Source organism: Opisthorchis viverrini, assembly GCF_000715545.1.
Source record: "Opisthorchis viverrini unplaced genomic scaffold opera_v5_96, whole genome shotgun sequence".
NCBI lineage: Eukaryota > Metazoa > Platyhelminthes > Trematoda > Opisthorchiida > Opisthorchiidae > Opisthorchis > Opisthorchis viverrini.
Window position 1 is genome coordinate 1,392,437 of NW_008751749.1, and position 16,227 is coordinate 1,408,663.

General features: G+C 46.6%; 1 protein-coding gene across 1 annotated transcript in view; it reads left to right on the forward strand.

Annotated features, from left to right (window-relative positions):
• Window positions 1-8,787: 8,787 nt before the first annotated feature.
• The window catches only part of T265_05147 (hypothetical protein), a gene marked incomplete at both ends in the record, with an annotated part of 27,179 nt that continues 19,739 nt past the window's right edge, over window positions 8,788-16,227 (forward strand). Inside the window, one exon of the mRNA XM_009170071.1 lies at window positions 8,788-8,850. Coding sequence (XP_009168335.1) covers window positions 8,814-8,850 — 37 coding nt within the window. The remainder of the gene's footprint in view (window positions 8,851-16,227) is intronic.

The window sequence follows — 16,227 nt, forward strand, 5'->3', positions numbered from 1 at the left end:
ATAATATAATATAATATAATATAATATAATATAATTTAACCTTAAATTTCCCAGTTATATCGTAAGAGAAGTAGCTTCCTCAGTCACCTAAGTATTGAATAAATATAGCGATGCTTATGGAAGATGGTCAGCATGAATGGAGAGTCAGACGGGGTACAAAGCTGTATGCATTTGAGAGAAATCAAGGTAGCTCCCAGTTATATCGTAAGAGAAGTAGCTTCCTCAGTCACCTAAGTATTCAGTGAATATAGCGATGCTTATGGAAGATGGTCAGCATGAATGGAGAGTCAGACGGGGTACAAAGCTGTATGCATTTGAGAGAAAGTCCTCAAGGTAGCGCAAAATGCTGATGAGTTTCAACATATCAAATGAGCCTGCGCTTTTGAGTACATTAAGAGCAATAAGTAAGAGCAATGTCCAGTTTGTGAAGCGGACTACGATGGGAGCTCGTCATCTCACCTAGCAGTTTCGGTGGCTTCTATCGGAAGTGGTAGAATTCTTTTCGGCCCAGAGGGAACCTTCTTTTCCGCCAGGACAGACACTGCAAATGGGTTGAGTTTACATAAAGTTGCACCGTAGATGGACAGGGATAAAACATTGACATTTTTAACCGAAGGCTGAGCAAAACTTGGACGGAGGATAAAATACGGAAGCTAGTGACAAAAAGCAAAAAGGTGTTGTGCAAAACAGGTGTAGGTCACGTCACCCATGGGTTATCTAAGAAACGGGAACATTAACACCGGTCCCTGTTGGCTCACGGGAGGATTCAGTAGCTAGCCTTTCTAAATCTGGGGACGATCTTGCATTTGGCTTTCTCACATATTTGACTTGATCAGACTTGTATGAGATAGTATCAGTGCGCAACCTGGACTTCTATCCACTTATTTTGGAGCAGAGAGCACCTGCTTTCAGTACCATCGGGCACTCAAAAATAGATCAAGTTTTTTCTTTACTGAGCGCCCCACTGACCGCCAAGCCCGACAAATTTTCTCTTTTGCTTCTCCGGTAGTTTAAGGTTTCTGTGGCTAAATAGTTGGCTCTGTAAATTAGCCTTTAATTGACCGGAACATAGAAGGTCTCTTTGTGATGTCAGAAGGCTGGTTTCCGATTTTTTGGAAGTGTCTGGAGATCGTGAAGGTCAACGAGCCTTAGGACTTGCTCCGAGTTCACGACTCAACCCTTGAACGCGTCTGAAAACCGTTTACAATTTTATTCCGGAAGCCATGGGCTGTAATCTTCATTTTGGTTGCTCCACGTGCTATGCGCACGGAAGATAGATGAAGGCGACTGTCGTTTACTACTGAATTGATCAGAGTCACTAAATAACCATTCGTTCGGGTATGTTTACCAGTTAGGATAAAGTAATCTGTTTTGACGCTGGCAGCCGATCTACAAAACAAACTATTCCAGTTCACCGAAAAACAGTTTGCGTATTATAAGACGAATGCTGTTCGTTAGCCGGGTGCACGAGTGACTGGAACTTGTGTCGGGACCAGAGGGTACCAGAATTCCCCAAGTCGGCAAGTTTGTCCGCAATATGCCAGGTGGGTCAGGCATGCCGGTGGTGATAGCCCAGGCCAATCTCTCTCAGAAACATCCAGGGACTTTCAGCGCAGGTCAGTTGTGCCAGTAGATTTATAGCAACTTTTTCGTGGACGTAATATCGATTATAGGTGTCCGGCCATGGTTCTATCTGTATCGGTTGCTACGGCACTTGCAAGGGGGCCCTACTGGTCTTTCTTGTTTACTGGTAGGAAAGGCTGTGGAGAAACTATCAGGATCGCGTTGTTTATTGCAGAAGACAACCACTACGTTAGGATTAGACGGATTGTTCAATTTTGTCTGAAACTTCCAAACCCCTGCCTCTGTCAACTGACTTCCGTGCCACAAAGTCTGCATCAATGCACCGGAACTCGACATCCCTGATTTGTAGCTTAGGCGAAGGTAGTCGGACATCTATGAAAACTTGATCTAGCAGCTTAGATACGCAATAGGCGCAATCTAAATGGACAAGACTGTCAAAAATATGTTTTTCCAAGGTCGCTGGTGTGCGATCGAAATTGCATGATGATATTCAAAGAGATATGGCATCCTGTGTAAGTGGGGTTCTGAGAACCAGCCGCTGTTTACTGAGATGCAGAACCAATGTTATTCAGGAATGCGTCGATGAAAAAAATGAAAACAGGCTACGATAATGAACCGCGCCTCGGGAAATATGTTGTTGAGTACACCATCATAGCATAAGCCAGGGGCCGTTTCCTCAATATACGGAAGCTGGGAACTCCCGAGTGACGCGATAGTATCTGAAGCGTAAAGCAAAAACTAGGCTGGCCTGTACGCAGCTCCAGGTACACCATCTCACGTAACGTACGAAAACTCATCCCTTTGAACTCAGATTAGGCGCAGTTTGTTATCTGTGGTTCTAGCTAATAGTCTGACAGCTAAAGGACATCCTTCGCCACGATTATAGTTTTTAGTCAAAAACCCTAAGGTTTTATTTACGACGTGCACTAGTGATGCTTAATTCAGCTTTCTACACTGCACCTTTCTTTAGTTACCAATTCTTGCTCAGCTGCTCCTAAGCCTAGTTTGTTTCATCCTTCCGAATGCTACAGCGTTGATATCGTACCAGTTTTTATGAGAGAATACCCATGATTACGACGCCAATCTTTTAGCCTAACTGTTCCACCTTTGTGCACTGCTGTGCATTGGCAGTTAACCACGTATGTGCCCCTATTTTGACTGTACCATTTTGACCTTGTCTGACAGTATGCTACCCTCCAAACGATAATACTCACTATTATCAATGTTCAGATAAAAACCCCTTCTTAACATCTTGATTGTCACGGGGGTGTTCGTTAAATCCTGTGTAAGACAAATCTCTAAAAGCCTTGAGGTCAAATGAGGCATCAGTCACTTTGGCAGAATATCCCGAGGCTGCCTCACTAAAGCAATCTTCCTTCCGCGGGGAAGGGAGCAATCGTCACGCTAGTGCACAACTCTGAATGCCGCTGGACAAGCTTCACAAGCTTGCCGTGCAAACTGATCAAACGCATTCCGAAGTAAGTCACCGTAAACCATGGCACTGCTGAAAACTTGGCGTCCAACCACTAACGGATCTCTACAGAACCGTGTTTGCGTGGGGAATGCTCTCGCATCTAGAGACGAGTCATCCTAGGCCAAATACAATGGACTCATATCACACAATGTAATTTTCGACTTCCCGAAAGCAGTTGAAATAGTTGCGTGCATTCCATTACTCCAAAATCGTAGGATTTATGACATTCGTGTATAAATCTCACGCTGGATTACGGAGTTCTTACCAGTTAAAATACCCCAGATGAGGGTTCGTTCAATCGGTCTATTTTTGATTCCTTAAGGCCTCCTTTTCGGACCACATTAGTTTTCGATCTTCGTCAACGACCTTGCAGATCCGTTCCGCAACCCACGTCTACGTTTTTCGGATCGCTTGAAGTCCTGCAATTCCAACAGCTGCACCCCCTGGAGAATCGGCGCCTGCAAGATGAAATAGTAATTATACACGCTTTTTTCAAACAGGGTTTGGCTGAGAAGTTTCTCACCGTTGACCAAACTAATATGTATTAAAACATGCCTACAAGATTTTTGAATGCAGGGCACGCATTCTGCGGGCAGCATTTTTTCTTTGTGCATGCAATAACCCTTTTCCGACGGTTATTCGAGCTGCATCATGAAGACACTACAAAACCACTTTGGAGGTATTTTCATGTAAGATTTCGCGAGCAACATCATTTCCAAGCGTTGAGAACCTAAACAGCAGTTCGTCTTCCTTATTGAATGTGACTTTCAGGTGAACGACATGAACTATTCCGAATGAGGAAGATGGATGCCCCGATCCCACGAATCCGCCCGTTTAACAAGAGCCAAGCGCGTTCTCGCAATAGAAAAACTCAGTTACGTTGTTTCTGATAAATGCGAAAATGCTGGAAAAATTAGTTGCAAGGCCAATGACAGCCAACTTCCCAGGTGGATGTGACCAGCACGAGAATCATGCAGGCAGACCGGCGGATATGTCCACACTCTGATTGCACTAGCTTGATTTCCACAAAACAATTTACAGATTGGAAATCAGATGGTCTTTAAAGTGTGCAAGATAAGTAGTGATCTCTCGAATTCCTACTAGTTGTTCCTTATTTCTCTGACTAATTGAACACGGGCACCCACTGACCTCAGGTCCCATGAATAGTGGAATTGACTGTTCTCATTACGAAAATATTCAGCACACACTACTTAAACGTGTTTCTATTGTTTAGCTACCAAAGCCTCCGTGGATGGCAAATCATGTTGTTAAACTTCGAAGCGAAAATGTTTCTAGGATAAATACACCTGAATTCATTCCTCGAAGGCTGAGCGTTTATCATAAGCCACACCAAAAAAGCATATCGAGCAGCTGTAGGACAATCCATTGACATTATCCGCTGGTGAGGGCGATGCTGTTTTGTCGACCTCAGTTGGCGCCACCCACCACGCGCTGTAAGAATGATGCACAGAACAGTTTCGGTGATACTAGGGTTTCCTGAAACCACTTTGGCTGCTCAACCTCTACGCTTGATCCGAAATCCTGGAAAAGTTCTTATGCATCCATATTTAGACTCACCATCGGTTTTTAAAAGAAACTATCTGTTCCATCCGGTTATTTGAAGTCAGTGAGGACCTAGCTAATGCACTTCATAAGCGGCTTCAAAGGAGCGACCTCAGGCTTGTGTGCCAGGGATTCAAGAACGCGTCCCCAAGAAAGTGAGCAAACCAAGTCCGCGGCGCTTACGCAGGAAACTGCTCAATCAGCGATGGAACAAATTTCTTACTGTAATCGACGAAGTAGTCCCTACTTACTGGTGGAAAACCTTTTATTGTAAAAGCCACCAAAACCTCGAACTTGCCTGTAGCTCAAATGGCGCTTCCGCAAAGCACGGCCACGCTCAAGTACGCGCTTGTTAAGTTCCAGTGACCAATAGTCAAATAAAGAGTGCTAGCTTCAAATGCCTCCGATTTTTCTGTAGAGCGCCGTAAAATGCATAGTTTAATAATCCCCAACGATTTGCATGGCTACTAGCGATTCCCTTGGCGTTCGTTTCTATCGGTAATAAAAACTACAAAGTTAAAATGACAAATGGGTAATCTTTTGGCAGCTTCATGCGATTAGGCCATGAGAAGTAGGAGATTAGATTATGAGCTTTTTCTTTCCACGCATAACTCTGGAAGATTGTGCTACTACTGCTAATATTAATGATATTTATTTCCAACCACTGGATGACATACAGTTGGGATGGTCATAATGCTACAGTTAGAATAAACGTAACTGGCGTAATTTGTGGGTGTAGGGGATCAAGCAAAACGGACGGTATCAAAAACAGCGGGAATTGTCCGATGTAGGCGTTGTCGCCCGTAAACCTACGCGGGCAGGGAAGCAGATCCTCTGCTGTCTTTCTTCTTTTGGCGAACATATCAAGCCGGAGCAAGATTAGATCGTTGGGATGTGAAAGTGGTGGGGGGGGGGAACAAAAATAGTGAGGGCAAGACAAGATGCATTCTGTCTGGCACGTGATAAGAAGGCATCACACTGCGGAAAATGAGGAAACAGAACAGCGAAACCGTTCGGGCGGCAAAACCATCATCATTTGGCCGGTCATGTTGAACCAAAGCCTGAAACAACCAATGACCTGGACCATTAAGCTTTTGGCCAGAGTCACTAAATTGGTGGTGATGCGGTGTAGGAATCAGCAATACGGAAAATGTTAGCAGGAGTTTCAGAACCACTGGTGTCGCTGTTGAAAAGGAGTCGGCTACAAAGTTTCCTTGGAAGTGGAATTTGCTGTTAACGCGTAAGGCGGAAAGCGAACTGCTTTGAAATTGATTGACTTTGTGACGAGCACAGAATGAGAACCACCGAGATGTTTAGATCCGAACAGAAGGTTAAGCCGCCCGGGAGCGGCTTGGGCCAACAGGTGCGTTGGTTCGTGGTCTCGGGTATACGAAAGATTGAGCGATAGGGCACAGTGAAAAGTTGGAAGTGAATGATTGCGGGCACGCCATCAAATTGGGTATGGCAGTGCCGTCCCATCCTTCTGGAGACACCCTTCAGTTCCTGAAGAGGCCCGTGACGGATGTCATGTTTTAAATTACTGAGCTCGGCTGTGCAGTTCTGTGAGCAGCGGGACTTTTTAGGGTTTTCCAGGGAATTTACAGGGGCAAAACAAAGTCAAACTAGGATCGCAGGTATCTTGGGTAGGGGTACCTGCTAGTGTAAAGCACGGGCCAGGTGGGATAGATAAAAACTAAATAGGGCGTTCCAAACAAGTAATTCAAAGGGTCGATGCTTGGGGATAAGAAGGAACAGGGTAAGATTAGCAAGGTTTGGTGAGTCGTAAAAGTCACCAAATAGAATGAAGACCTCGTTACAGGAACCAACTTAACTTATATCACAATTAGGGTGACGTAAACAAGTGGCTAAATGCTAGATTTTTCCTGAGTAGCCTAGCGACCAAAGACTGGTTAGAACAAGCTGGAGGCCATGCTAAAACGTCGCTGGATTTACGTAATCTGTAGCGTGGAAGCGAAACACCGTTTGGCGTATCTTCTTCCACAGAGGCATTTTCGCTCAGCGGATGGTTTCATAGAGTTGGATTTAACTCAAACTCTCTGAGCCGCAGTGGTACAAGACCTAAAATTTGGCAGCATAGGTGGCAGGAGAGGGATTTGGAGTATCGGAAAACATTTCCGTGAATAAGTGTTGGAAGTTTTTATGAATTTCTATGAAATTTTTCGGCATAAAGTCACGGAAACTGAAGATGGATCGCGAGCATAGCTTAAAAATCGCGGCTTTTCGACTCGAAGGCAATTTTAAAAAGCACTGCCTATGTGGTCGAGAAACCTGGAACTAGACATGGTGGAAAAATCCAAACGTACAAGACTATGTTAGACCCAGTCTTTTGACACCTTTGAAATGAGTGACAGGATTCCCACTGATTGTGAACGCATCAGCCTAGAAGTTATTTGGGATTTAGCGAGAGAGAAACTTAGGCTAGGGTCATCTGACCAGCAAGTCAGTGAGTCTGTCTGTTTGAAGTCGTCGAAAGTTGAGCACATGTGTAGGAGGAGAAAATCGCATGCAACTTGTATATCATCTGCGAAGGGAAAGGCCGTACCATGAAGCACGGCGTCGAAGACATCGTTGGCATGCGGTAGGAAGGGTGAATATGATCTAGCACGCTTCCTTGCATGACCCTATTGTTGATGGATAGTTGCGATGGTTGTTTGTGTTATTTGCGTCTTGTGAGTTAAGCAGGAGTCAAAACACTGAAAGGAGGTCCTAGTAATACCAGCAGCACTAAGCTTTTGTGGCAGGGATGCATGAAGGACCTAGTCAAAAGCTTTTTGGATATCCAAGTAACATATTGCAATGGGTTGCCCGGTGTCGTAGCCTGCAGTGATGGTCTTGAAGTAGCGGAGATGGCAGCCACTGAATATCTTCGAGACAGAAATCCACACCGCTAGTCATCTTTGTTATTGTTAACTAGGAGTCTTTGGTTAGTCGTTCAGGGACTGCCAACAAACCTGAGATGTGATGGGTCCCTCTGCATTTGGAAGTAGACTGTCAAGATCCGGGTTCGAAATGCAAGCGGACCATAGATAGCTTTCACTAGGAGAGGACGATGTCATAGTTTTTCGAGTGAGTAGAAAGATTTATATCGAAGACTCCGATATCCTGTCCGTCTTGGCCGCCTGGGTTGGAGGCCGCCGGATCCCTGCTTAGCTCCGCGTTTCCAGCAGGGCCAGACAACGTGTCAGTTGCGCAGCCCTTCCGGCTTATTCATCGAACCATGCGGATTCCTACCGTTTTACACCGGACGGTTCTAATCGCGTAAAATACTGCAATTCAGTTTCAGTTATATTGCTGTTGTGTGGCGGGTTTCTATGAGAAATGTTCGCGGCGACGCAGCTAAGATATAACCATGCCCTCGCCGCCTGCTCCGCTGGCGATGACCGTTTGAGCCTTCCATGCTCCCACAAAATTTCTGATGTTTCTGAAGCCTAATGAGTATGAGTGCATTTCCAACATGACAGTGCACCAAATAAAATTTTATTTATCCACAACCTTCATAGCTGTTCCTTCGTTTTTATCGGCTTGGGTAGTAACATGCGGTATTATGAGATGCTCTCCTATTCGGGTCTATGCGCTCTCAGCTTTTCACTCACAAAGAAGTGTAAAAGCCCATAATAGCACCAGAAATTAGTCACCGCTACATAAATTAGACTTTAGGAGAAAAAATTGCCCAGAAAACTTGAGAAAATGTATCGCTCGTTTGTGCCAGCCTGTCGGTTCAATATATCCGCCGCCGCTGCTGACCACCAGGATGCCTCTAGATTGTAACTGAAACAGGATGTTCTTTGTGCCGAAATGTGGGAAACGCTGGATGCCTTCAGCATTGCATACAGTTCCTCTGATTCTCTTTTTTATGAGTTCCTAGCTCTTTGTGGATCATTGCATTCATTTAAAGCACTATTAGACATTTATTTATGCGATTCCTCGCGCTGGCAGGAATACTACCCACGCTGAGAACATAACAGCAGTGCTGCTCCCTTTTTACACCCGTGCCTTCCAGGTGAACGACAGTCACTGACCGAAGAGAACTAAACCGATCAGGACAGCTTGGGCAAAAGTCTCGATCGTGTGTATCAATCCGTGAATCTATGATCCATACTGACCTTGACTCCACGTTTTACTCTTTCGTCTCACTTTGCGCTTGATTTGTCTTTCTGCGGTACCCTCGAGGATGCCGTCCTTTGTCGACCTGGTTGTTGATGATAATGGTACGTGCTTCTAATACACTTGGCCAATCCTTCATAGTTGTACATACAGTTTTTTTTGAGTGTATCGACATAATTAATCACATTTTGTCCGGTAAACCAGTGGCGAGTTTCTTGTCACTTGGTGTGTGACGCAAATTTTCACTCCAGGTATCCTTCGGGAGTACACGAATTCGTACAACGTACCATTTTCAAACACATAATGACCCAAACGATAAACAACTCCCCAGTAAACACAGTGCCACCGGTGGCTAACGGTGTCCACTGACTTTGTCGGTGAATACAAGCCAAACATAGCATTTGTTGCATAAAAGCCTTCTGAAAACAAATGTAACAGGATACTCTGGATACTGGAGCTCTATTTACGAAGTAATTTTTGAAACCGATTCGTTTGAATGCACCACCGATTAAGTATATGAAATTTTTGGGTTGCCACCTTTGGCCGGTTTTAGCCATCGGTGGCAAGCGTAATATGCCACCCCTATTTGCCACCTCTTGTCACCGGTGGTACCGCGATGACGTGTTTACTGGGTCAGTGGACGGGATTTTTCTCAAGCTATAGGTATGGTCGATGCATCCTCGACCAAGGCGAAACCCAGCTTAATTTTCACGAATCTTTCTCCCCCAATAATTCATCAAACCACCTCAAATAATGCCAGAAAGCACCTTAGATGTGACGGATACCAGGCTGATTTCATGATGGTCTTCACATGACGTTCTTGCTCGCTGTTTGAAGGCTCGGATGACGGTCGAGGAGCTCCATTCAGCTGGTTTTCTGTTTTCGTTCGAAATCTGCAGAATGCTTGTCAGTCTCTTCACCAGGACCTCGCCACCATCAAAAAGCGCGGGGTGTAAACAATGTGGCCAAGTGCCTTGTAACGCTTCAGGATTGTTGTCTCGCACAGGATTTCGGTTGCTGATGGTGGGTTGGTGTCAGTGTTCCATTCGGGCCTGCTTGGTTTTTATGCGGTTGTGCTGAAGGAGACCAGATGAACTGTTCTTTGAAGTACTCAGTCCACCGCTTGAGACGGCGATTGATGGAGCGAATTGTTGTTCCGTCTTTTATGCATATTGTCTCACTAAACACGTACCTTCTTTTGACCCGTTGATATAATCTGTTGAAACGGTGCGGTTGTTGCCTGCGGCGAAAGCCTTCTCCATCTTCTGGACTTTTGAAACCCACCAGCCTTCTCTGCCATTTTTCAAGCTTTTGATTATCCGGTGTTTGAGGGATCTGCATGCACCATCATAGTCGCTGGTGGCTGGTAGGGCCTTTCTGGCAGCCATAAGATCTGCCGATCTCGAGGATATTCAGTGTTCATTGAGTCGAGTCAGATCGTCTGAACAAACAGTTGTGAAAGCTGACAGCGTTGCTTCCTTACCTCGCCTCTATTCGTCCTCCAAGCAATCTTCATAGTCTGCATGACTGTGTTTCCAGTAGCTTTCTAGCCAGGTTAGCTACTGAAACTTAGTGGCATTCTTATCACCTGCCAGGATTACTATATGCGAAATTCTTGCCGACCTAGACTCGTGTCTTACCGTTCGATCACGCAGCGAGCAGACGATAATACGGGTGGACTGCGATGATATTCTATCCCCAGCTACGTTGCTTTATCCCGTCTCCGCGGAAGACGACACCTTGGACAACTGTGTAGTGGTTAACAGCCCTGTGGAGTCTAGTGAACGGAAAAAGTTAGGCGTAACGTAACAAAGAGAAAAATCTAAGTGGATGTTGACTCACAGTTTAAAAAACCTCGTATTCCGTTGAACCACCACACCAAGAAGAGAGAGTTCTACTTTCCTGGCACTCCAAATATTCGGTGATCGCAATATTAATCCACTGATGTGAATAGATGACTCCACTGTTTGTAGCCGGAATTTTAGTTTACGTTCCGCCACAGCAAGAAGAGAGAGTTCTACTTTCCTGGCACTCCAAATATTCGGTGATCGCAATATTAATCCACTGATGTGAATAGATGACTCCACTGTTTGTAGCCGGAATTTTAGTTTACGTTGAGAGTTAGTACTAGCCAATGATGGTCAACCGGCAGTCACGAAAACTGTCATTTAGCAAAAGTCACAAAGTCCCGCTGAGCCCAAGAAGCAGGCGGTTGTGTTTTCGTTTCATTAAAAAACTTGTACAGTAATGTGGCCGATATTGATACGGGGAAAGATGATAGTGAGCACAGAAAATAGCAGTTTACGAGTGTTTCAGAACTCCCCACCCTAGAGAATCAAACGGGTGAGCATGACTCTCGAAAGATAAATGTAATAATAATAATAATAATAATAATAATTAGTCTTTGAAACGAACAGGAAGTTTGTGATGTCGACCAGGCATTGCGAGTATGTGTGTGGTGTTGGTCAAAGAGGAGTTCGTATAACTATGTGACTTTAACGGAGGGATTCTTGGTATACTCATCATCTGGAGTTGGTCCAGTGTGCGTGTGAGCAACTTCAATCGATCGATGCTAATATGTCGAATGGTATTCGGGAGAAATAACACCCTCGATAGATGAACTGATCACACTGCATAGGTTGCGCTGGCTTGGCCACGTGCTGCGTATGCCAGTCGACCGACTTCCTCGAAGGGCTCTTTTCGCACAACCCCGTGAAGAGTGGAAGAGAGCCAGAGGCAGTCAGTGACTTGGCAGCGAAGTATGAAAGCCATTACCAACAAACTCAGTTGTGCTGGTCACTGCCGTCTTCCTGGATGGGGACCCCGAGACTGACCACATCAATAGCAGAAGCATTGTCAGACATGGCCCAGTCGCGCCCTCATTGGCGCTCGTGCATCCAAGCTATTGCCTTCAATGCATAGCTCCCTTCCCAATCCCCCATTTGACATCCCACTGACGGTGCTGGTTTTATGCACGAATTTATCAGCTCCCGCCTGCAATGCGCAGCTACCTACCCCTCCTCCCAAATCGTCGGTGAACGAAACTGCGGCAGCTACAACCACTATACGACGAGTACACGGTTAATACAGCTCACAATGATGATGATGATGATTCTGTTAACTGTCTTTGCGGATCCGCCTTTTCGAGAACTGAATTTGAGAGGTACTTCATGTGGTAGTTGTAAGGGATTTCTGGCCGCATACACGCGCACAAAAAATTCACATACACTTGAGTGAGCTTGGAGGCTTGTCGAGTTGATGACGGACGGATATTTCGCACATATTGGCAAAGCTGGGAAGCGTAGGAATTAGGATCGGTGGTTACGGAGTCGGTAAGCATTACACCCGGGAGGCGTAAGGTAGTATCGAAGACGGGTTCGTAGGCTGTGCAGCCCAAGTCCTCTTCAACACTATTGCGTATGCTGAGGAGAATTAGCGGGAGGCACTCCGACCAGTGTGTGTTAGAGGAGGCGGTCAGCGATGCCTTGAGTTATCTTTGGAAGCGTCCGACCAGGCCGTTGACAGCCGGTTTAGAAGTGATCCGTACCAAGTAACCGTTTGAGGTCGTGGAAAAGTTTTGACGTGAATTGTGGACATCGGTCAGCGGTATTGGTAGCGGGCACACCAAATGTAGCAGTCCAATTGTCGACAAAGGCTCTAGCAACATTTTCAGCAGATATGTCATTGACAGGAATAGCCATGGGCCAGGGTGTGAAACGGTCGACTTAGGTGAGGACATGCATGAATCTTGCTCTTCTGACAGTTGAGACACTGTTTAGTCCAAGTTCGAATCTCCTTTTGCATGTCTGGCCAAACGTGTCTTTGTGACACAAGTTTGGCAATCGTCCGAATGCTCGGATGAGAGAGTACATGAAAGTGGTCAGATACGGAGCGTCTATATTTTTCAGAAATAAAAGGCGTTGGGCGTCCTGTGGATATGTCACAAACAGTAAGGCTGTCCGACTTGAGAGGCGATAACTTGACGAACTTTAGAGACGTAAGGATGGAAAAATTTGAAAATTCGGGTTCCGATTGCTGTGCAAAGTCAATGACTCATAGATTAATAGAAATCGTTGCGATGTGGTTTACCTCAATGCGGAAGAGGGCGTATACAACGACGTTGTCCGAACCTTCGATGTAGCGTATGTCAGTTGTAAACTGAGAAATGAAGTCCAGGTGTCGGTTCTCTTTCGGGGAGTGTCTGTCTGGGGATGTTCCCAAGGCAAAAACGAGAGATTTGTGGTCCGTATAAATGGTGAGTTTCTAAGGATAATGTTATCACCAAAGCCTCTGCTTGTGAAAAGTCAATAACGACCTCGACGTGGGTCGACGGAAATACGTTCCGGCTGGCAGCGGTGTCGCTCTGCTTACCACCTGGGACGAACTGATGGATCAAGCACTGAGCTCTCGGTCACACTGTCTTTCGAAACTGCGTCAGCCTCCAGCTCTGTTGTATCAAGTAAGATGTATGTTGGCGTGCTGTTAAAGCGGATTTGGTTTTCATTTCTGGGTCAGGTGTATTGACCAACCGACACTACGGCGTTTGCGCGGGATACGACCTGTAATCCACGCATCGTGTCCCAGGCGATAACCAGGGACAAGTTCGGGCGTTCCCACCTTGAATGGAGCCCCAGCTGCCACCGGTGTGACCCATGACTCGGTAAAATGTGCTGGCGACATGGAATGGTGCACAGTTCTCATCTCATGTCCCAAGAGTGCCTCTGCAAGTGACTGGTGGTTCTCCAAGGCATCATTCGGGGTCGTTCGCTACACAAACAAGAGTCTCTGAACGGCTTCGATGAATGTCTCCTCCCCTCGCGCTTTCAGCAAGGCTCTCTTGTATGTGTCGACGAACCTTTCCGTTTGACCATTCGATTGCGGGTGGTACAGTGGCGAACGTTTGTTATAGAATGTCGAGTGCGAAACTCGCGGAACTGCGAACCATTGTCTGAGACCATGGACTCCGCTAAGCCATGCTGGCTGAAAATTTTGGGTAACATGCAGCGTACTAGATGTTGTTGGAGAGGACACTGGAATGGTTTTTGGCCACTTTGAAAAAGCGTCAATCACAACCAAATAGGAAGTGCCATGTACGGGTCCTGTGCGATCAATGTGGGCCAGAGACCAAGGCTTCTAATATCGAGGCCAGGGAACCGGTGGTTGGTGTGGCTTGTTTTTGGCAGTTTTTTGGCATCGGGAGCAGTGTTTCACAAAATCAGTGATGTGCTGGTCCATGTGTGACCAGCACATTGCGGGATGGCTCAGTGGTTGGAGCACGAATTTACTAACCGGAAGTTCCCTGGTTCGAACCCACCCACTGCCTCTCGACTTCCACCATGTAGGCTTGGGCAACCTGTCAGTATCCCAGCCTTCGTGCTTCCTTCTGATGGCATGGCAGTTAGGCACCGAAAGGGTGCTGTAGCTGGACGGTTGATCTCATGCGGTTTATTCCTGGATGCCCAGAATGGAACTGACGGAGGACTCGATGGCGCAAAGACTGAGGAATTACGACGCGATCTCCAAACATTGTTTACGACTGACAGTGCATCTTGGCGTTGAATGAGCTGTCAAAGGCAATCATTATTGAGGTTCGAAGGCCGTCGAGATTTCGCGAACTGGATCATTTTCTGAAGTGTCGGATCAGCCATGGTAGCTTGCTGAACCTCTGTCACTGTCACGGTTAATACACGAACAGACTGGACCAACTGGGGGCCGGCTGAGTCCTCGAAGGCATCTTGCGCAACAACTATGTATTCTCCGTGAGTTGGCTGATTGCTATTCGGGCGAGATAATGCATTGGCCTGACTGAAGTCGGTGGTGCGACGATATTATGTACCAAAGTCGTTGCCCAGCATAATAAGCGCCTATCCTTGAAGGCGGCTGGCAGAATGTTCGGGAACACCTTTCTTTGAACCGAAAATAGGCGGTAACGATTTATGATCGGTAAGTAAGGTGAAACGGCGACCGTACAACAACTTTGGAAACGCCGGACGGCGAACACTAAGGCCAACGCTTCTTCCTCTGTTTGTCCATATCGCTGCTGTGTTAGTGATTTCGACGTGTGAATGATGGCCTTCTCCGATACGTCTGGGAAGACGGCACCTATCCCAAAAGTAGAGGATTCAGCTGCCACGACGATCGGTATCCTTGGGTCGTAGTGGGTCAGTGGCGGATAAGAACTGAGCATCGCATTTAGGCTGCAGGATACTTTCTCGCATTCTTCTGACCACCGCCGGGGCACGTCCTTTCCAAGTAATTGACTCAGTAGGGGTCGAATGTCATGTAGCGAAGGCAAGAATGCCGAATAATAACTGACTAACCCCAAAAAGGAAGGTAATGGTGGGACACCCTTAGGAGGCAGCATCTGCTGTGTAGCTCGAACGTTCTCCGGGTCAGGATGACGACCGGAGGTATTCCACTGTTGTCAAGAGGAAATGACACTTATCAGGACGGAGGCGGAGTCCATTCTCCTGAATGTGATCCGATCAAGAAGCTCTTTCGGCGAAACTACAACGATCAGCACGTCGTCCAGTTGTCCGACCACACCTGCAAAGCCAGAAAGAATGGTGTCCATCAACTGCTGGATGATTGCTGGGGCAGTTTTGACGCCAAACGGGAGACGGGTATATTGATACAGCCCGTGGTGTGTGTTGATTGTCAACAGTGGGCGTAATTCTGATGCGACTTCAACTTGAAGATACGCTTCAGCAAGGTCGATTTTCGCGAAGAACTTTCCACCGTTCAGAACAGTGAATGGATCGTCGGGCACTGGCAGTAGATAGTGGTGTTGCTGGAGAGCTGCATTTAGGCCGGTTGAGAAATCGGCATCTATGCGGTTTCATTTCCACGGCAATCGGCGCTGCCCAGGCGGAGTAGGATACAGGGTACAGAACCCCTTGTTGTTCCAGCCGTTGAAGTTCGGCATCTACTAGTGGGAGGGAAGCGTATGGGAGTTTTCTCTCCGGACGGAAGACTAGCGTATCACCTGGCAGGAGGTGAAGGACTGCTTGTGTCATAGTGCACTGACCGAGACCAGATTGGGAAACAACTGGAAATCGCTTGCTAAAGTCGGACGCATGATCTGGATGCGCCATGGGAGACTGAACTATATTGTATATGACACTGATTGGAGTGCCGGCTAACCCCAATCGATCGAACCAATCAAGACCTAATGAGTTCAGCTCAGCTGCCGTTACATAACTCGATCCCACTGATGTAGTTCCCCGAAAACATACACAGCACTGGATCTCACCGGAAAGTTCTAGCTCTCCACCGCAGGTATTTCTAGCAGTTCGACCTGATCGGAGGTCGCCCGAGTATGCGCCAAAGCTTCCCTGAAATGATGGCAATGTCCGACGCAGTGTCCAACTGCAGACGGACTGGATAACCTGATCTGATTGCAGTGTGACAGATGAGGTGAATGCACGAATCTGCAAGGCTCGGGCCGCGTTTGCTAACTTGAGACACCTATGGCGTCAGAA